This window comes from Pecten maximus, chromosome 18 (genome assembly GCF_902652985.1).
Source record: "Pecten maximus chromosome 18, xPecMax1.1, whole genome shotgun sequence".
Taxonomy (NCBI): Eukaryota; Metazoa; Mollusca; class Bivalvia; order Pectinida; family Pectinidae; genus Pecten; species Pecten maximus.
Window position 1 is genome coordinate 3,737,920 of NC_047032.1, and position 13,847 is coordinate 3,751,766.

Consider the following 13,847-nt stretch of genomic DNA (forward strand, 5'->3'; position numbering starts at 1 on the left):
AGGCACCGGTGACTGTTTCATTTCTACACCTGTAAAAACATCAGCCGAGTAGATCTACCGGTGTGTCAGAGATTAGTTCCGCTTCAGCGAGCGGGTAGATGAGTTGTTGACTATCGTGTGTACTATTATCGGCGACCGCCTTAGGAAATTACCTGATGCAGAGACTTGTATATCACATGTGATATACAAGTCTCTGCCTGATGTAAGTAAAACAGTACCGTTTATCACCGACAGTTGTTGTTATAAGATTCCACCGACAATTTCTTTCATGAATTTATGAAACACTTATAATCGCGTATTATAATCGGTAGAATTGTAGTGCCGATACAAACGGAATTTCGATGTTGAAAAAATGTCGGCGTTTACCACCGATCGTTGGGACACAAAAATGATACTTCAAGTTATTCGATCATTTTAAGTAGGATTTTTATTGTTGGGACCAAATTTTCACTTCGTATTATCCGAGTTTTTCGAGTATTCCGAATTCGAGTTTTCCGAGTTTTTTTTACTATGATAAAGAGAGAATTCGGCAGGGACTGACGAAGTACTTCGAGTTAAGCGGGGTATTCGAGTTTTCCGAGTTCGAGTTAAACGAAGTTCAACTGTATGTCAAAGGGGAATCCTCATATTTAAATGTACAGGCTTGGAGCTATCTTATATATTACAGGGGAATCCTCATATTTAAATGTACAGGCTTGGAGCTATCTTATATATTACAGGGGAATCCTCATATTTAAATGTACAGGCTTGGAGCTATCTTATATATTACAGGGGAATCCTCATATTTAAATGGACAGGAGCTACAATATATATATCACAGGGGGATTCTCAAGTTTAAATGGACAGGAACTATTTTTATCACAGGGGAATCCTCACATTCAAATGAACAGGAGCTATTCATATCACAGGGGAATCCTCATGTTTGAATGAACAGGAGCTATTTATATCACAGGGGAATCCTCATGTTTGAATAACAGGAGCTATATATATCACAGAGGAATTCTTGTGTTTAAATGAACATGAGCTATTTATAACACAGGTGAATTCTCATGTTATATGTACAGGAGCTATATATATCACAGGGGAATCCTCATGTTTAAATATATGGGGGCAATTATTCACACTTTATTCATAGGAATCCTTATGTTTAAAGCTATTCAATACAAAGTATACTACCCAATCATTTAAAATTTAAGTTTGAACTTGAGCCAACTTATATACTTCATGCAATTTCATGCAATCACCACGGCTGATATGATGACACATTTGTATTCTGTCTGATACATCTGGAACCAATATCGTACACACCAGGCTCTTTGGTCTATTCCAGATTTGATGATCAGAGACCACCAAAAGAATTGTAGTTAATTCTAATATAATTGTACATTTTGTAGATATTTGAATGTTTGTTTGGTAAGTATCTTTTTAATCCTGATTTTAGTAACAATTGTCATTTGAGGACCATTTTTTGCTTAATTTTCAAGTAAAATCCTAACAAACAATCCGTCATTATGAAATATTTTTGGCTCAAGATACATCCTAAATACAAAACGCCCAATTGGCCTGAAGCAGTCACCTGTTCCTAATGCAACATTGAAACTGATCTTAGACTTGGTTTATTTATGAAAATGCTCCGCTGACTGCACATTATACAAAAATAAAATAAAAATAAAACAATGCAGTCTGACCGGGTTCTAGATGTGAACACGTTGAATATATACAGCATGCAGTCTGACCGGGTTCTAGATGTGAACACGTTGAATATATACAGCATGCAGTCTGACGGGGTTCTAGATGTGGACATATTGATATAAAGCATGCATTCTGACGGGGTTCTAGATGTGAACACGTTGAATATATAAAGCATGCAGTCTGACCGGGTTCTAGATGTGAACACGTTGAATATATAAAGCATGCAGTCTGACCGGGTTCTAGATGTGAACACGTTGAATATATAAAGCATGCAGTCTGACCGGGTTCTAGATGTGAACACGTTGAATATATAAAGCATGCAGTCTGACCGGGTTCTAGATGTGAACACGTTGAATATATACAGCATGCAGTCTGACCGGGTTCTAGATGTGAACACGTTGAATATATACAGCATGCAGTCTGACCGGGTTCTAGATGTGGACATATTGATATAAAGCATGCATTCTGACGGGGTTCTAGATGTGAACACGTTGAATATATAAAGCATGCAGTCTGACCGGGTTCTAGATGTGAACACGTTGAATATATAAAGCATGCAGTCTGACGGGGTTCTAGATATGCATGACACATTAACATAAAACATTGAGCCTTACGTAGTTCTAGGTGTGGACTAGTGGACTGCCTGCCTCCCTTAGATTTGTCTGTATCAGCCCCAAGCGAAAGCGAAGCAGACATCAGGAAAGCCCGTTCCTCTTCTGCTAAGCATAATAGTAGCATTTATATACAACTTTGGCAATTACAACAAAGCACTGAAAATGTCTAGTTCCAAGCACTACAAAATTAATCTGTGAACATCTAAGATGGAGGCTGGTACGGTCATTTTAGTAACTCGCCAAGTCCAAAATGTGGCAGGCACAATTTGGACTCATTCTGAATGTGTTATATAAAGTTTCAAGAAAATGTATTTGTTGTAGTTCCTAAATGAGAAATATCAACAAAACAACACAAAAACTGGATAATTGCTTTTGTCTGGATATGACAGCTAGTTCAGTCTACAATCAAACCAAAATAAAGTAAAATTACTGTTAATATAAGTCAAATAATTATTAAACATTTGTTCTTTTTGTGATGACAACATCAGTGATAATTCACAAAATCAGGAAAAAACTTGGAGACACCTACCTATATCTATAACTAGAGACACCTACCTATTTCTATAACTAGAGACACCTACCTATTTCTATAACTGGAGACACCTACCTATATCTATAGAGACACCTACCTATTTCTATAACTAGAGACACCTACCTATTTCTATGGAGACACCTATCTATAACTAGAGACACCTACCTATTTCTATAACTGGAGACACCTACCTATATCTATAACTAGAGACACCTACCTATTTCTATAACTAGAGACACCTACCAATTTCTATAACTGGAGACACCTACCTATTTCTATAACTAGAGACACCTACCTATTTCTATAACTGGAGACACCTACCTATATTTCTATAACTAGAGACACCTACCTATATCTATAGAGACACCTACCTATCTCTATAACTAGAGACACCTACCTATATCTATAGAGACACCTACCTATATTTCTATAACCGGAGACACCTACCTATCTCTATAGAGACACCTACCTATTTCTATAACTAGAGACACCTACCTATTTCTATAACTAGAGACACCTACCTATATCTATAGAGACACCTACCTATTTCTATAGAGACACCTACCTATTTCTATAGAGACACCTACCTATTTCTATAGAGACACCTACCTATATCTATAACTGGAGACACCTACCTATATCTATAGAGACACCTACCTATATCTATAACTGGAGACACCTACCTATATCTATAGAGACACCTACCTATATCTATAACTGGAGACACCTACCTATATCTATAGAGACACCTACCTATTTCTATAACTAGAGACACCTACCTATTTCTATAACTAGAGACACCTACCTATATCTATAGAGACACCTACCTATATCTATAGAGACACCTACCTATTTCTATAACTGGAGACACCTACCTATATCTATAGAGACACCTACCTATATCTATAGAGACACCTACCTATTTCTATAACTAGAGACACCTACCTATTTCTATAGAGACACCTACCTATATCTATAGAGACACCTACCTATTTCTATAACTGGAGACACCTACCTATATCTATAGAGACACCTACCTATATCTATAACTAGAGACACCTACCTATTTCTATAACTAGAGACACCTACCTATATCTATAGAGACACCTACCTATATCTATAGAGACACCTACCAATATCTATAACTGGAGACACCTACCTATATCTATAGAGACACCTACCTATTTCTATAACTAGAGACACCTACCTATTTCTATAACTAGAGACACCTACCTATATCTATAGAGACACCTACCTATATCTATAACTAGAGACATCTACCTATTTCTATAACTGGAGACACCTACCTATTTCTATAACTGGAGACACCTACCTATTTCTATAACTAGAGACACCTACCTATATCTATAGAGACACCTACCTATATCTATAGAGACACCTACCTATTTCTATAGAGACACCTACCTATATCTATAACTAGAGACACCTACCAATTTCTATAACTAGAGACACCTACCTATTTCTATAACTAGAGACACCTACCTATATCTATAGAGACACCTACCTATTTCTATAACTAGAGACACCTACCTATTTCTATAACTGGAGACACCTACCTATATCTATAACTAGAGACACCTACCTATATCTATAGAGACACCTACCTATTTCTATAACTAGAGACACCTACCTATTTCTATAACTAGAGACACCTACCTATATATATAACTAGAGACACCTACCTATATCTATAGAGACACCTACCTATATCTATAGAGACACCTACCTATATCTATAACTAGAGACACCTACCTATATCTATAACTAGAGACACCTACCTATTTCTATAACTAGAGACACCTACCTATATCTATAGAGACACCTACCTATATTTCTATAACTAGAGACACCTACCTATTTCTATAACTAGAGACACCTACCTATTTCTATAACTAGAGACACCTACCTATATCTATAACTAGAGACACCTACCTATATTTCTATAACTAGAGACACCTACCTATATTTCTATAACTGGAGACACCTACCTATATCTATAACTAGAGACACCTACCTATATCTATAACTAGAGACACCTACCTATATTTCTATAACTAGAGACACCTACCTATTTCTATAACTAGAGACACCTACCTATATCTATAACTAGAGACACCTACCTATATCTATAGAGACACCTACCTATATCTATAGAGACACCTACCTATATTTCTATAACTAGAGACACCTACCTATATTTCTATAACTAGAGACACCTACCTATATCTATAGAGACACCTACCTATTTCTATAACTAGAGACACCTACCTATATCTATAGAGACACCTACCTATTTCTATAACTAGAGACACCTACCTATTTCTATAACTAGAGACACCTACCTATATCTATAACTAGAGACACCTACCTATATTTCTATAACTAGAGACACCTACCTATTTCTATAACTAGAGACACCTACCTATATTTCTATGACTAGAGACACCTACCTATATTTCTATAACTAGAGACACCTACCTATTTCTATAACTAGAGACACCTACCTATATCTATAGAGACACCTACCTATTTCTATAACTAGAGACACCTACCTATTTCTATAACTAGAGACACCTACCTATTTCTATAACTGGAGACACCTACCTATATCTATAACTAGAGACACCTATCTATATCTATAGAGACACCTACCTATTTCTATAACTAGAGACACCTACCTATTTCTATAACTGGAGACACCTACCTATTTCTATAACTAGAGACACCTACCTATATCTATAGAGACACCTACCTATTTCTATAACTAGAGACACCTACCTATTTCTATAACTAGAGACACCTACCTATTTCTATAACTAGAGACACCTACCTATATCTATAGAGACACCTACCTATTTCTATAACTAGAGACACCTACCTATTTCTATAACTAGAGACACCTACCTATATTTCTATAACTAGAGACACCTACCTATATCTATAGAGACACCTACCTATATCTATAACTAGAGACACCTACCTATATTTCTATAACTAGAGACACCTACCTATATCTATAACTAGAGACACCTACCTATATTTCTATAACTAGAGACACCTACCTATATTTCTATAACTAGAGACACCTACCTATATCTATAGAGACACCTACCTATATCTATAACTAGAGACACCTACCTATATTTCTATAACTAGAGACACCTACCTATATCTATAGAGACACCTACCTATTTCTATAACTAGAGACACCTACCTATATTTCTATAACTAGAGACACCTACCTATATTTCTATAACTAGAGACACCTACCTATTTCTATAACTTGAGACACCTACCTATTTCTATAACTGGAGACACCTACCTATATCTATAGAGACACCTACCTATATCTATAGAGACACCTACCTATTTCTATAACTAGAGACACCTACCTATTTCTATAACTAGAGACACCTACCTATATCTATAACTAGAGACACCTACCTATATTTCTATAACTAGAGACACCTACCTATTTCTATAACTAGAGACACCTACCTATATTTCTATAACTAGAGACACCTACCTATATTTCTATAACTAGAGACACCTACCTATATTTCTATAACTAGAGACACCTACCTATTTCTATAACTTGAGACACCTACCTATTTCTATAACTGGAGACACCTACCTATATCTATAGAGACACCTACCTATTTCTATAACTAGAGACACCTACCTATTTCTATAACTAAAGACACCTACCTATATCTATAACTAGAGACACCTACCTGTATTTCTATAACTAGAGACACCTACCTATTTCTATAACTAGAGACACCTACCTATATTTCTATAACTAGAGACACCTACCTATATTTCTATAACTAGAGACACCTACCTATATTTCTATAACTGGAGACACCTACCTATTTCTATAACTAGAGACACCTACCTATATCTATAGAGACACCTACCTATATCTATAACTAGAGACACCTACCTATTTCTATAACTAGAGACACCTACCTATATCTATAACTAGAGACACCTACCTATATCTATAGAGACACCTACCTATTTCTATAACTAGAGACACCTACCTATTTCTATAACTAGAGACACCTACCTATTTCTATAGAGACACCTACCTATTTCTATAACTAGAGACACCTACCTATTTCATTAACTGGAGACACCTACCTATTTCTACATTCTCAGCCTCCAGTTTGGGAGTGTACTTGACGGAGTCCATTGCGGCGGCATCAATAGATTTCCTCGGTAACACAGGGCTGGCCTCCTTGCTTCCTCCACGAAGAAATGCGAGCATCCCAGTCCCTCCTTTACGAGACCCTAAAACAACATCAGAAAATACACTAAAACAGGGAACGATACTAATGCCCTCGCAGCAAACCCTGACGATGAACGTGAATTATGAATTGAACAGGTTGACATAAGTGGAATGTGATCTGTTTTATTATCAACAAATTGATATTCAACTGCATTTGTATATATTTACATTTGTATGGCATTGTCACTATAAAGCCTTTTTGAGAGTTGTGTCGTTGATGTTTGTTTAAGTGCCATGCATCACGCGACAGTATCAGCGTAGTTATACAACACAGACCTGCGCAATATTTTGTTCCGGGCCAATATACTGAAAGCATTGTTATAGATAAATTTGAGCAAAAATACATATTTTTGTCAAATAATTTATTATGAGAAAACATGCCATATACTTTGTTTGTAATAAATGTAGAATATAATAAATTGTTGGTTTTTTTTTTCAAGCACTATTTTGTTGCCGATTCTGTTTGCCAATCAGCACGAGACATGAAGGCTGTTCCAGTTAACGACTAAAATTTGTGTTGCCTGTCGGTAACGCTGGAATTATGAATTTTTTAAATATGATTTGTCAAAGGAAAAAAACTCAAATCGTTAGAAAATGTAAATATAAGCGTTGAACTGTTTTTGTATGGTATTTATGATCTACTCTGTCGTTCAAATAGATCATAAATACCATACAAAAACAGTTCAATGCTTGATTGAACTCCTGAAATAGGTGTTGGTTGTGTTACTGTGTACTGCTTCATATATAGCTGTGTGGTCAGAGTAGTATTGAAATACTCCGGGAAAATGGAAGCAAGAGTTACGGTTCTTGCACACTGCACTTTGCCTCGATGTGGTCTTGATGTGTATGAAGTTTGAAGAAATTATCGTGCATTGTTTGAAAGTTATGCTCTGAATAAATATATTACATACATACTTATGTACAGGCAGATCCCTATATACTCTCACTGACTCGTCCCGCGTGGGGGTAATAAACTTATCAAGAAACAAGAGGCCCAATGGCCCTTATGGTCATTTGACTACACACTTAAGACTTACTAGAACGAGAACGATACCTTAATTTACGTACACGCCATTTTCAGTAAAATCCCACTAAGAATTTGTTTTCCATTAATGGTACTTTTTATGATGACCTCAAAGATCAATTAAATATTAATTTACCTAAAACATACAAATCTTTATTAAGTATATTCAATGGTATATACAGACCTCTTTCACTGTCGGAGAAATCCTCGCCCGATTTTGTACTCTTGTATATGCTGTAATGATGAGAAGTACATTTTTCTTTATAAATTTTCATTCAAATTTGACTCATTTTATTTCCACTCATCTAACTTATCATGTCACCTGGCCATGTCCATCTGCCTGTAGGGAGCAGGGTTCAATATTTGCATACTATCAAAATGCCATTCAATACTATGAATTCTAACCATTAAATAGTAAATCCCCTATATAGATATAATAGTAGTCACCCAGATATTTACTGGTCAGCTCCTATCATGGCCTCATAATGTAGTAAATTTTCTATATCATGTTCTTTTGGGGGCCACACTAATGTAATATACACTTAATATATAATATGTCCTTTCTCCGAGGATGCTTCAGAATACCTTTGGGCCAGGTGAGCTAACAATATTTAATGTATAGCGGTGACTTACCTCTGAGAAGAAGCCTCTCGTTGTGACGTACCAATGGTTGTCTGGATCTCCTGCAACTTCTGATGGTAGTCATGGCAACTGTGGACAAGATAGGGTGACATTTTGCTTTTAGTTTTAACTATTTCGAAGTCAACCTGTGATCTTTACATAAAGATCTTACAGAGTTAACTGTTGTTCTTATTCCAAATGGAGGTCAGAGGTCATATTAAATTTTATGTTACTTGAGAGCGTAGACTATGATGTATGTTACCTGAGAGTGTAGACCGTCATGTATGTTACCTGAGAGTGTAGACCGTCATGTATGTTACCTGAGAGTGTAGACTATGGTGTATGTTACCTGAGAGTGTAGACTGTGATGTATGTTACCTGAGAGTGTAGACCGTGATGTATGTTACCTGAGAGTGTAGACTATGATGTATGTTACCTGAGAGTGTAGACCGTGATGTATGTTACCTGAGAGTGTAGACCGTGATGTATGTTACCTGAGAGTGTAGACCGTGATGTATGTTACCTGAGAGTGTAGACCGTGATGTATGTTACCTGAGAGTGTAGACTATGATGTATGTTACCTGAGAGTGTAGACTATGTTGTATGTTACCTGAGAGTGTAGACTATGTTGTATGTTACCTGAGAGTGTAGACTATGATGTATGTTACCTGAGAGTGTAGACTATGATGTATGTTACCTGAGAGTGTAGACCGTGATGTATGTTACCTGAGAGTGTAGACTATGATGTATGTTACCTGAGAGTGTAGACTATGATGTATGTTACCTGAGAGTGTAGACTATGATGTATGTTACCTGAGAGTGTAGACTATGATGTATGTTACCTGAGAGTGTAGACCGTGATGTATGTTACCTGAGAGTGTAGACTATGATGTATGTTACCTGAGAGTGTAGACTATGATGTATGTTACCTGAGAGTGTAGACCGTGATATATGTTACCTGAGAGTGTAGACCGTGATGTATGTTACCTGAGAGTGTAGACTGTGAGGTATGTTACCTGAGAGCGTAGACCGTGATGTATGTTACCTGAGAGTGTAGACCGTGAGGTATGTTACCTGAGAGTGTAGACCGTGATGTATGTTACCTGAGAGTGTAGATTATGATGTATGTTACCTGAGAGTGTAGACTGTGATGTATGTTACCTGAGAGTGTAGACCGTGAGGTATGTTACCTGAGAGCGTAGACTATGATGTATGTTACCTGAGAGTGTAGACTATGATGTATGTTACCTGAGATTGTAGACCGTGATGTATGTTACCTGAGAGCGTAGACTATGATGTATGTTACCTGAGAGTGTAGACTATGATGTATGTTACCTGAGAGTGTAGACTATGATGTATGTTACCTGAGAGTGTAGACCGTGATGTATGTTAGCTGAGAGTGTAGACCGTGATGTATGTTACCTGAGAGTGTAGACTGTGATGTATGTTACCTGAGAGTGTAGACCGTGATGTATGTTACCTGAGAGTGTAGACTATGATGTATGTTACCTGAGAGTGTAGACCGTCATGTATGTTACCTGAGAGTGTAGACCGTGATGTATGTTACCTGAGAGTGTAGACTATGATGTATGTTACCTGAGAGTGTAGACTATGATGTATGTTACCTGAGAGTGTAGACTATGTTGTATGTTACCTGAGAGTGTAGACTATGATGTATGTTACCTGAGAGTGTAGACCGTGAGGTATGTTACCTGAGAGTGTAGACTATGATGTATGTTACCTGAGAGTGTAGACCGTGTTGTATGTTACCTGAGAGTGTAGACTATGATGTATGTTACCTGAGAGTGTAGACTATGATGTATGTTACCTGAGAGTGTAGACTGTGATGTATGTTACCTGAGAGTGTAGACCGTGATGTATGTTACCTGAGAGTGTAGACCGTGATGTATGTTAGCTGAGAGTGTAGACTATGATGTATGTTACCTGAGAGTGTAGACTATGATGTATGTTACCTGAGAGTGTAGACTATGATGTATGTTACCTGAGAGTGTAGACCGTGATGTATGTTACCTGAGAGTGTAGACCGCGATGTATGTTACCTGAGAGTGTAGACCGTGATGTATGTTACCTGAGAGCGTAGACCGTGATGTATGTTACCTGAGAGTGTAGACCGTGAGGTATGTTACCTGAGAGTGTAGACCGTGATGTATGTTACCTGAGAGTGTAGACTATGATGTATGTTACCTGAGAGTGTAGACTATGATGTATGTTACCTGAGAGTGTAGACCGTGAGGTATGTTACCTGAGAGTGTAGACCGTGATGTATGTTACCTGAGAGTGTAGACTGTGAGGTATGTTACCTGAGAGCGTAGACCGTGATGTATGTTACCTGAGAGTGTAGACCGTGAGGTATGTTACCTGAGAGTGTAGACCGTGATGTATGTTACCTGAGAGTGTAGACTTATGATGTATGTTACCTGAGAGTGTAGACTGTGATGTATGTTACCTGAGAGTGTAGACCGTGAGGTATGTTACCTGAGAGTGTAGACTATGATGTATGTTACCTGAGAGTGTAGACTGATGTATGTTACCTGAGAGTGTAGACCGTGATGTATGTTACCTGAGAGTGTAGACTATGATGTATGTTACCTGAGAGTGTAGACTATGATGTATGTTACCTGAGAGTGTAGACTATGATGTATGTTACCTGAGAGTGTAGACCGTGATGTATGTTAGCTGAGAGTGTAGACCGTGATGTATGTTACCTGAGAGTGTAGACCGTGATGTATGTTACCTGAGAGTGTAGACTATGATGTATGTTACCTGAGAGTGTAGACCGTGATGTATGTTACCTGAGAGTGTAGACCGTGATGTATGTTACCTGAGAGTGTAGACTATGATGTATGTTACCTGAGAGTGTAGACTATGATGTATGTTACCTGAGAGTGTAGACTATGTTGTATGTTACCTGAGAGTGTAGACTATGATGTATGTTACCTGAGAGTGTAGACCGTGAGGTATGTTACCTGAGAGTGTAGACTATGATGTATGTTACCTGAGAGTGTAGACCGTGTTGTATGTTACCTGAGAGTGTAGACTATGATGTATGTTACCTGAGAGTGTAGACTATGATGTATGTTACCTGAGAGTGTAGACTGTGATGTATGTTACCTGAGAGTGTAGACCGTGATGTATGTTAGCTGAGAGTGTAGACCGTGATGTATGTTAGCTGAGAGTGTAGACTATGATGTATGTTACCTGAGAGTGTAGACTGTGATGTATGTTACCTGAGTGTAGACCGTGATGTATGTTACCTGAGAGTGTAGACCGTGATGTATGTTACCTGAGAGTGTAGACTATGATGTATGTTACCTGAGAGTGTAGACTGTGATGTATGTTACCTGAGAGTGTAGACCGTGATGTATGTTACCTGAGAGTGTAGACCGTGATGTATGTTACCTGAGAGTGTAGACCGTGATGTATGTTACCTGAGAGTGTAGACTGTGATGTATGTTACCTGAGAGTGTAGACCGTGATGTATGTTACCTGAGAGTGTAGACTATGATGTATGTTACCTGAGAGTGTAGACCGTGATGTATGTTACCTGAGAGTGTAGACTATGATGTATGTTACCTGAGAGTGTAGACTGTGATGTATGTTACCTGAGAGTGTAGACCGTGATGTATGTTACCTGAGAGTGTAGACTATGATGTATGTTACCTGAGAGTGTAGACTATGATGTATGTTACCTGAGAGTGTAGACTATGATGTATTTTACCTGAGAGTGTAGACCGTGATGTATGTTACCTGAGAGTGTAGACTGTGATGTATGTTACCTGAGAGTGTAGACTATGATGTATGTTACCTGAGAGTGTAGACCGTGATGTATGTTACCTGAGAGTGTAGACTGTGATGTATGTTACCTGAGAGTGTAGACTGTGATGTATGTTACCTGAGAGTGTAGACTATGATGTATGTTACCTGAGAGTGTAGACCGTGATGTATGTTACCTGAGAGTGTAGACCGTGATGTATGTTACCTGAGAGTGTAGACCGTGATGTATGTTACCTGAGAGTGTAGACCGTGATGTATGTTACCTGAGAGTGTAGACCGTGATGTATGTTACCTGAGAGTGTAGACTATGATGTATGTTACCTGAGAGTGTAGACCGTGATGTATGTTACCTGAGAGCGTAGGCTATGATGGAGCTCGGCTCCTGATCGTACACTAGGACCGGGACACGGTGACAGGACGGCAGGACGGTATGTTCATTCGGATCACTGTTACAGAGAATTACATTAATATTCCATTTATATATGATCTCACTTGGCCTTTAGTTACTAGGAGATTCCGTTAAAGGAAAGACATGATTAACGAATGACAGATGATGGGGACTACTCCACTTCAACCAGGCGAGCTTAATAGTTTGATAGCGTAGTTTATCAACACAGAATATTAAAGTTTTCAATCAACCTTGCCTTAAAACAAAATTTCTGAAATCCTAGCAGCAATCACCTAAAATCAAGACAAATCTTGTAAAATCTCGCAAAAAAGGCCCATGGACATCAACAGTCATATGACATTTGTTTACAAACAACAGAGATCCCAGTGGGATCATGGGACTCGGTGTCATGTGGGATTTGTATCCCCCATAGGATAAGTACCCGGATACTAAAACAGGCCATAGGATTAGTATCCGGGTACAATATATGGCCATAGGATAAGTATCCGGATACAATAAATGGCCATAGGATAAGTATCCCCCCCATAGGAATTGTATCCCCCCCTAAAATTTATCATAAGGTAACAATGTAAAAATTTTGAAAATGATTTTTTTTACCGTTTAACTGCTTTAAAAGGTTGGAAAATAAAGTATTATCATATAATTTCATTTTTTTTTTCCTCTTTAACTATTCAATAAAATTGATGAATTATTTCAAAACTGTTAAAAATCATTTGAATTGTTGATCAACCCTGATATAGTCACTGAAGCAGTAATAATTGAAACTTACTGAATATAAAGTCTGCCCTGTGTCACCTGGGGAAAGGTAAAACTGTTAGATGGCCCCAGGGAATATCTGTCATAGT

The 13,847-nt window shown here is 37.7% G+C and overlaps 1 protein-coding gene across 1 annotated transcript in view; it reads right to left on the bottom strand.

The window, feature by feature from the left end:
- Window positions 1–13,847, bottom strand: part of LOC117316957 (1-phosphatidylinositol 3-phosphate 5-kinase-like) — a 122,310-nt gene that overhangs the window by 10,674 nt on the left and 97,789 nt on the right. Inside the window, exons 35-39 of the mRNA XM_033871735.1 lie at window positions 12,944–13,039; window positions 8,811–8,888; window positions 8,362–8,411; window positions 7,006–7,155; window positions 2,307–2,411 (exon numbers count right to left, since the gene is read on the bottom strand). Coding sequence (XP_033727626.1) covers window positions 2,307–2,411; window positions 7,006–7,155; window positions 8,362–8,411; window positions 8,811–8,888; window positions 12,944–13,039 — 479 coding nt within the window. The remainder of the gene's footprint in view (window positions 1–2,306; window positions 2,412–7,005; window positions 7,156–8,361; window positions 8,412–8,810; window positions 8,889–12,943; window positions 13,040–13,847) is intronic.